The following is a 9,633-nucleotide window of genomic DNA, read 5'->3' as shown; positions in this document are numbered from 1 at the left end:
GGCTTTGAGTTATAACTTGATGGTTTTTGTTCATTGCAAAAAGTTCCTATTTATATAGTTCAGAAATGTCCAATAAAACAAACAACTTACATTATCACTTGATGATGTATATCCTTGCTTCATTCGTCTTTGACCAAGTTTTAAATTCACTCTCTTCACAAAGTCAGAGGATTTTCAGTGTAACTGAGCAAATTTAGCAATCACATACCCCAGATAATTGTAAATAGGGCATATTAAAAAATAATAGAAAGATAAAAAAAACAAAAATTAATTCACGAGTGATGGATTATATATCAATACTAAAAGTCTATATTATTGATAGATTTTACTTGTGGATAAATGTTGTTGAACAGTTACTTATTATTCTTAAAATCACTGTATAATGTAATTACCCATTTATATTAGTTAGTGTGTTACATATATGATTTTTTTAGTCAATAAATCACCCAATATGTTCAGTCCACTAAACATTGCAGAGTCATGCCATACAATTATCTAAATTTGTACCGACTTAGAATAGAAAAATAATAGCATTGAACTTCATAAATATTTTTATAAAGCCCGAACACAAACAATAGCGTTTTTTAAATATGTTTGTTAGGATAACTTTCGCATAAAATTCCTTCAAGTTAATCATATTTGACTTTCAAGTTCTATCTATCAGCAGAGGTGATAAGCTCTTTTATTTATTTTCAATGGTAGATTTAACGTTCTAGGCCCAAGATTTAGATAAAAATTTAGAATTTGGATTCTTGTCATTTGTCTGAATCTCTTGTGACCTGGCAACATTATCTTTACTTGTCTTAAAGGTTTATTAGAGTGAGTTTTCCACACAAACTAACACGAATTCTTTCTGCATGTTTTGTTTTCACTCACATGTATCTTAGTAAAATTCACAAGAGGTTCACCCAACATAGAATTACTCCAAGTTAAGCACGCTTAACTTTGAAGTTCCTATGATAATGAAGCACCGGACGGCGAAAGATCTTGTAACAGAGGAGAATCACTGGAGGAGAAGTAATGGACGACAGACATGATTTAAATGATGTTGCAACCTAAAATTCAAGGGCAGTGGCTAGATTGGTAAGTTCGACAACATTGGCTTGTTGTGGCATTTCGACAGAGGTAGCTAAGGCACTGAATTGACGGTAGCGAGTGGCAGAAAGTTGGAAGGCAAGGATTTCTAATCAAACTAACGCAACTAGGGTGAAAATATCGACGGCAAGGCTTTCCTTTGTTTGGTAGAGAGAGAGAAAATGCTTCCACCCAAAATTCTTTTAAGTTTTTTTTCTAGTAGTGAAACGATCTAATTCTTTTAAGTTTTTTTTAATCTTAATCTTACTTTTCATGTGCTCACGATCCCTCTCATTTAGATGTGGAACATGTTCATTCATGTTCCCTCATAAACTCAAGGCGTTCCGTAGGTGCATCAATTTTAACAAACTAAAATAGTAGCTACAAGTTCTTCATCAAATAACATCAAAATTTCCATGATTAATTTTCTCAAACCTTACAAAATTCAAAAAAGTCTAGTTCGTCTAATATTGTTTCATTTCAAAATATATTCTACTCAATTTTGTACCATAGATAATTAAAATTCAAACAAACAAACTTATGGCAGAACACGTAGGACTTTCCATGTGAAAGATTATGATATATATAATGGTACAACTTGTAATACTATAAGGTTAATTAAGATCGTCACACTTATTTAAATTTGAGACGAAATTTAAAGTTTTAAGCTAAAAATTGATACAAGTAGACAAGATTAAGAGCAATATGATGTGGATTTCTTCCCTAATTTAATAATATTAAGTTTATTTTCACAAAAGATAACATATATTTTAAACAAACACATGGTCTCAATACCATTTCGTTTTTTTTGTTTGGTGTTGGTATTTTGAATTTATGTTTATTTTCTCTTAATTTTTTATAATAATTTTCATTTTTTAAAAATATCAAATTCTAATAAAAAACATTTTGAAAAAAACTTTTGGGAGGTGAAGTTGGTGTCTATGTGGATTTAATTATTCAATCCCTTAGTTATTTAGTTTTAAAATTTAACTTTTTGGTAAATGATTAATTAAGCAAGAAACTTTGATATAATTACTGTCTAACTAATCTTTAGTTATTCATGTGGAAAATATTAAACAAAAAATTGGTATAAAAAAATGTGAGAAGATAATTTTCATTTTTGTCCCCAAAGTCTCATTATTGGAACTAATTTAAGCTGTCTTTTTTTGTGAATTTAATTGCTTTCAATGTCATCATTATTTTAGTTTATCGGAATGACGAAAGATTGATAATTACTTCTAATTGTCCATACTTTATTGTGCTAAATGGTTAGTTTCATCCATATTAACGTGAACATACCTAATTATCATATCATATTTGTTGGAAAATAAATTTGGACTCAACAAAATAGGTCAAAAGTCATGAACCATCTCATTCTTACCTTAAGATAAAAAAAAAAAAAGAGATAAACTTAAATTAAAAATTTTAACTTCCTTTTTATTAATAGATTTTATCTTTAACTTTGACAATAGAGCTATTTTCTTTATTTATCATTGTCGCATAGAGGACAAGTAAAGTTATGATTAGCTAAAATATGACGCGGAAAAGTCGTCATAATCAAGAAAATAGTAGTTAGTAATTTAAAGAAGTATAGACTTTTTGTTTTTGTTCGTGAAATATTAATATTCCTTAAGAAAAAAGGTGTACGAATTCAATATATTAAATGAAGTGTCCTTTCTTTTAAAATATGATTATATATTTATATAATTTTTGTTTCTAGAAAAGAACTCATATTCCATTTGTAAATTTGACCCTTTCTAGCTTTTGCTTGTTCATCTATGAATAAACAGGTGCAAATCAATTAAAAAATTTATTTTGGAAACAATATTTGGTAGGAAATAAGATGGTTTTTTAAATAATAATAATAATAACACCAACAATTACACACTTTATAGGAAAAAAAAATACTAAAAAGACAAAAATCCATTTTTTTCAAATATTTTGTTCATTTTTTAAAATTTAGACCATTTTTCAAACCACGGTTTATTTTATGATTTTAAATCATTTTTGTTTTTATATATTACCTACTAAACAAACTCTTACTTTTTCTTTTTCTTTTTTTCTCCTCTAATAAGAGCGAAGAAAACTAAAAGGATAAAAGTTTATTACTTTAGCAAACATTTTGAAGTTTTGACATTAAGTTATTTTGTGACCTATGCTAAATTAAGTTTAACACAAAAGACACCATCTTAGATGTTAAATAAAAAATTGTTCATGCAAGAAAACCAAGTTATGCAATATAGCTATGATTCAAACACGAATTCTTTATGAGATGCGAGAAAACTAAGCTATGCGATATAGTCATGTGTTCAATGTTATGCAAATGAAAATTTGAGTATTTTGTGTTTCAGTTTTCAACGATTATCACTTACATATGACATCCTACACGAGATGGTCAAATATGATGAGAAATATTCAAGTCATGATCTTTATTACATGAGTAAAAGAATCAAACATTTTATTACCGTTTAACATTTAATAAGTCAACATAACCCCTCCATAAATAAATAAAAAAGTTTACAAATTAATTTCTCAAAAATTAATTTTCAACTGTCTATTGATTTCCTTACACTATATATACTTTCCTTACCCGATTTGAGTTCATTTGACTTTAACCGTCCTTTTCGATTTAAAGGAGCAAACTTCAAGAAGTGGAAACAAAAGATGCTATGTTTTTCCTACTTTGAAGAAGGTGGCTAATGCATGTACCTTTAAAGAGGCAAAAATCACACCGTCCAATCCAACTAAGGAGCAAATCACAACTCATATTGGTATATTGTATAGCCAAAAATTCTCTCTTTTTTTTCTTTTTTCTTTTTTTTTTTTTTTGTTTTGGGATAGTTGCAAATTTAGGAATTAAATTCAAATTAATTAAAATTTTAAAAAATTTACAAATATAGCAAAATTTGTCAAATTTATTGATAGATCATGTTGCAAATATTGGTCTATCACTGATATACCATATGAAGTCTATCAGCGATACAAGTCTATCAGTGATAGTTTTGCTATATTTGCAAAAAAAAATTTTAATGTTGCTATATCCTTAATTACTATTGCTAAAATAGTCATTCATTGCAATTTGCTACTAACCGCTTTTTTTTATAATATATACAAAATGTTACCTTACCTTTAACTTACTGAGGATTTTAAAAATATATATATTAGTAAATTTTTCTATACAATATAGATTTTTAAAGTTTTCATTATTAATTTCTACATCAAATAATAAAAAATCAACCTTTAAACTTACATAATTGTTACCATTTTAACAATTATATAAGGTTGAGAGTCCAATCTTAACATTATCACTATACTTTAGATAGTTTTTACATTTTTTTTTCCTTTCAATTTTATTTTTTCTCTTAAAGAATTCAAACACATTTTAAAAGATGTTTATATTATCTTAACTAGTTAGTTATACTTTATAATATGTTATTTAAGTCACTCAACCATGTGTTCATCTATAAATTAAGTAGAACATAGTAAACTAGAATATATATATATATTTATTTATTTGGGTTCATCCAATAATATAAAACTAAGAAGCTGCCTTAGAAGAAATGCAAATGCATTTATATTTGTTCCAATGCATCTGTATTTGTTGATGGTATGTTTGATTTATGATAGGCTTCTTCTATTGATATAGTTTGCTTCACTACACATTCCTTTGCTTCTTTGTCTTTTCCCCATAGAAGAATGTACATTCCACTTATGATCAACACTGACCCTACCACACTGCCACATCACCAACCTCACATTTTTCAGCCAAAATTTTTCATAATAAAAGATTTCATCATTAGCTACTTTCTACCAAAGTATATGTTTTGATTTTGATGTTAGTTTGTTGAATAGTATGAAAATTGTGTTTAAAAGTGTAAAATAAATAAATTTTGAGTAGTTAAAGACGTATTTAAGAATGAAAAATATGATCTTTATCAATTTTAAAATCACATCCAAACAACAATCAATATAGGGTAAAACTAACCTACTCTTGAAAACAAAATTTATCTTCCTCTATATTATTTGAAATGCTTATAGAAGTTATTAGGTCTCATTTGATGATCATTTCCGTGTTTTGAAAATTAAATTTATAAACACTTATTCTGCCTTTTCATATCTGATTTTGTTATCTACTTTTTATCAATATTTTTTTTATGAAAAAAGATGTAGAGTAGTGTAAGAAAAAAAGAGAACGGTCAAGAACTTAATGGAGCGTCATTGTTTTTCCTTCAACTTCAAGAGAGCAAAGTTAAAAACAATTTGAGAGTCTTAATCAAGCAATAGGAGGAAAAGAAAGTGGAAAGAAAGAAGCAAACCTTCCTAGATGAATCTGTTCATGTAAGATGAAGAAATCAAATATGGCAGCAAAAATTTCCATAAAAGGGGTAAAAGCAGCTGTGAAAACTGGCCCTTTTTGCTTTACACACCAAGACATTCCCACATAACACAACCCTGATCCCACTGATCCCTATTGAACCCATCACAAAACACAAACAAACTTTAGCAACAAAATAGCAACTTAACTTGGCAAAAAGAAAAAACTGATACTTACAGCATATATGAGACTTAAGATAGCAAATTTCCCTTTCACAATGAACAGTGAGTTCTTCCTGTCTATAATCAAGTGCAAAACAGCTGATTGAAGGGCACTGAAAAATGACATAATACAAGTACTAGAATATTGACACGGATAAACCCTCCCAACTCTTGTTTGCATAAGGAACCAAGATGACCACATAAAACACCCTCCAGTCAAAACCAATGAACCTATTAACCATTTTCCTTGTGTATAAGCTTCAACCGTTGCACGACCTCCGTTTGTTTTCCCATTTGTCGATCCAGGGCTCGTTAGTGGTGTTCCTTTGTAAAGAATCAATAGTAAGTTTCCTGAAATGCACACCAGTGTCCCTACCACTTTGGCAATTCCACCCTTGCTTTTCATGTTCACTTTTTCCATACTAGAAATATTTTGAAACCAGTTACTTTCATCACATTTTTGTCAATGTTAGGAAAGAAAATGAACTGCAGTTCTTTCGGCACGTACCGGAACAATACTGCTAGAATGAACGTGTTTACAGGTACTAGGTTGAGAAATGCACAAGAGAAAGTTGCAGAGGTGAAGTGTAGACCAATTAGGAATAGGTATAATGTTAGTGTTAACCTGCATTAGTACATCATTCCAAAGTTTCTTACTAACTAAAACAACATCATAAAGTTCTTAGGCTCAAAGTATTAGCATATATAGCACGATGTAAAATTTTTTACAAATATAGCAAAATTTAGATTCAGCTGTAAAATAAATTATCGCACAAATAAATTTTGCTATATATGCAATTCTTTAAAAGGTAGTTATACACCGATCAATTAACAAAAAAATGTCTATACTAATTACTAACCCAAGTAAGGAACTGATGAAAAGGAGGAATAAGATGTAAGCAGTAAGCTGAGGTCTAGTTTTCCTGCATTTTCACCAAACACGATGAGAACTCTTTATAGCTTTGCAGCATTTAAAACATTTTCATACAACAAATCAAAACTTCGACAAGGTAAGAAGGAAAATGCAGGCTCTAGTATGGCAAAGGAACCAATATAAACTAAAATTTCAAGAAGTTAAGGTGACTTTACCTTTCCCAAAAATAGGCAATTGGCAACAAGAAAAGCGAGGAGATCGTTTGTCGATAAACGACAATGAGTAGCTGACTGATCCCTTCATTAAGAATCTCCTTAAGTAGTATGTTCACACCAGCAAGTGCAAGATTTATTGAAAGCATTACCACAACCGGCTTCATTTTTACTCTTCTAACAATATGATGTCTGCCCAAAGGCAAAGACTTGTGAAATATGATTTTAGTTGTGAAGACACACACATATATATAAGCTTAGCCTTTTGCCTAATGGGGAAACGAAAATGATTTAAAACAATATAATGCAACTTGTATCAGAATATCTTAATTGATGCTGTTTTCTCATTTTTGATCCTGCTTCCTTTCTTTGGAAGCTTTAACAGTCGTATATGATGGAATAAGCTCATGAATCGTCACGACACTGACGTTTGAATTACAACACAAGTTTATTAACGACCAATATCGAAAAGGTTGGTATAATATTATGATGCCCTTCTTGTAATCTTGAGCATCTTTGGAGGGTTAGAGAGGGAGATAGAGAAAGCTTGGGTAACTACAGCCTAGAAATTCTGTGTCTAATATCTTGGAATCAAATATTTGCCTTAGAAACAACATCAAAATCTTCTCCATTTATTATCTATTTCCATGGCACTTGAAGAACAACATGTCAAATCTCACAAAAAGATGTATAGTCACAAAGAAAGTAATGGATTCTTGGTAGATCTGTTATATGCACTCCAAGACTTAGTGCTTTCAACAAGAACTTGAAAATCCAAACGCCACAGTCGTTTTCTTTGGAATACATGTCATTCAAATACATGGTGAGAATCTAAGAAGCACAAATATATAAACACATAATACATATAAGACATAAAATGAACACGATGACAATTTTTTTTTTAAATCTAGAATACATAGTACATTTATAAAAATCTATATACCAATTTTCTATATAAGAAAGTAATTCAAATCCAACAAGTTTATGCTTCTACATGCTTAATAATGAATATGTTGTATTTCATTTCCGTTTATGATTTTTTTCCTATATTACTATTTGTGTTCATCTATTATGCTTTACAAGTATTTGATCCTTGGCTAACAAATGTTGGATCCATATTCACTTTAGATGACTACAATTTAACGTATATGTATTGTGATAAAAAATAATGCATGCCTGATATTAATATGTGTTCGAGTGTACAAGCATTATGAAGAGTGGATACATATAACCGAAGCTAAAGTGTTTATGCTTCTTAGGTGAGAATGATTGCCTCTAGTTCCATATGTGGCTCAAAAGTCAAATGTGTGCTGCACTTATATGAAGTGACATGAAGCAAAGTTGAATAGTTGGCTCTACAATTATATGTGCCCACAGTGAGCTTTCTAAGCAAACTATATTATAATTCTGTAGTTCTTATATATGACAGGCGGACTTCAAGATGTGGTATTTTGTTGACGATTTTAGGGTATGGATATTGGAGAAGCCTTGTCATAAGAACTACAGAATCATATCTCAATATTGTATTCAAGTGTTTGAATTACGTACGAGAAAGTCTAAGCAATTATTGGTCAGCATTTCTCAAACTCTCTTTTGAGACACAATGCTTTTGAAGTGTGGTTGTTTTCTCAAACTTCATGAACAATATTACATAAACATAAATCCCAATTACAAGAAAACCAGTTTTCTAGAGAGAACAACACCAGAAATCCTACATTCAACCTATTCAATCTAATATTTGACAACTTCAAATGAACCGGTACGAGACCTCATTGAATTGTGTTCTTTGCGATTTTAACCTTAGAGTATAGAGAAACGCACTATGAACTCTCTAGCTCTAGTAACGTCCAAGTAATTTCTTATATGATATTTCTCTTTAATAATAAAGTTGTTAATGAAATTTTTGTATTGACTTCTCTATTGTTTACGTTTTTGTTTTCTTTTATTGTTGATTTCATTACGCATGATCCTTGCATATTCTTGTTATCTCATTGATTGTGTCAATCCAAACATAACTAATAAATGAAAATATCAACTATTATTTAGAATGATAGTTCAATTCTTCGCTTCGTAATTGTTAAACACAACAACAGTTCAATTCTTTACTTCGTAATTGTTAAACACAACAACAAAATATTGTTGATTGCACTTTGACAATGGCAAAATGAAGGTCCAAAAGTACTATTTTTTGCAATTACCAATATTCTATCCCTTTATTCCTTTCCAAAAGGTAAACAGAAGGTAAACAGAGAGATGCCCAACTTAGCCTTTTGGGAAAAAAATCATAAGAAGTTTTGTCAACAAGAGTTTCAATGAAAAGAATTAATGGTTTGATGAGATCAGAAAAAGTATTATATATTATATTACCTTGATGGGGTGTAATAAAATAGTTGGTGGTTACAAAAATAATGCATCTAATTCTAACTTTTTATTCTTGAAGACACCAATCTCCATAAAGTATATTGCAAAAGTAGTTGATACAAAGTTGTGCTTTAATAGAAATACTGCCAACTTCTTTAGTGTTCAAAACAATATACAATATATAATGAACCCAAACCATTAAGGTGAGGAACTTATTAACTTTGAGAGTAGCAATAAGGTTAAAAGTTAATACATACTTTTGATAAAAGTTCTAAAAACTTTTTTTTTTTTAATGAAAAGAAAGGATAGTTTAATGATAGGGCAATTATTTAAATCTTTTTTAAAGTTTTCATAACATTTGTTTTTTCTACTTGATTTAGTTCTTATACTCTGGTAAATGTAAAAGTTGAGTTCTTAGACTAAAATCGATTCGATTGAAATCAAGTAGTATGAAAGTGCAAAGCTTTAATCGCCGTTCAATTTACATGCTAAATCATTTTTCGTCTTAAGATTTTATTGAAATTTTAACCTAAAAACTATTGGTCCATTTGATAAGAATTTAGGTTTTGTTTATAT

General features: G+C 29.4%; 1 protein-coding gene across 1 annotated transcript; it reads right to left on the bottom strand.

Annotated features, from left to right (window-relative positions):
- Positions 1-4,557: 4,557 nt before the first annotated feature.
- LOC105436149 (WAT1-related protein At3g30340) lies at positions 4,558-7,362 on the bottom strand. Its single transcript, XM_011660880.2, has 6 exons — positions 6,700-7,362; positions 6,471-6,533; positions 6,119-6,235; positions 5,627-6,032; positions 5,391-5,542; positions 4,558-4,809 (listed from the first exon to the last, which is right to left on the bottom strand). Exons 1-6 carry the CDS (start codon positions 6,861-6,863, stop codon positions 4,647-4,649), a joined length of 1,065 nt encoding a protein of 354 aa, XP_011659182.1. The 5' UTR covers positions 6,864-7,362; the 3' UTR covers positions 4,558-4,646.
- Between the last annotated feature and the right edge of the window lie 2,271 nt (positions 7,363-9,633).

Source organism: Cucumis sativus, chromosome 1 (assembly GCF_000004075.3).
Source record: "Cucumis sativus cultivar 9930 chromosome 1, Cucumber_9930_V3, whole genome shotgun sequence".
Taxonomy (NCBI): Eukaryota; Viridiplantae; Streptophyta; class Magnoliopsida; order Cucurbitales; family Cucurbitaceae; genus Cucumis; species Cucumis sativus.
Note: the sequence above shows the minus strand (reverse complement) of the source record. Positions and strands in the feature narration are given on the sequence as shown.

Coding starts and splice junctions, on each gene's coding strand:
- LOC105436149 (XM_011660880.2), bottom strand. CDS start 6,863: ATGAAGCCGGTTGTGGTAATGCTTTCAATAAATCTTGCACTTGCTGGT. Junction 6,534..6,699: donor ATTGCCTATTTTTGGGAAAG/GTAAAGTCACCT, acceptor GTGAAAATGCAG/GAAAACTAGACCTCAGCTTA. Junction 4,810..5,390: donor GAACAGATTCATCTAGGAAG/GTTTGCTTCTTT, acceptor GTGATGTGGCAG/TGTGGTAGGGTCAGTGTTGA.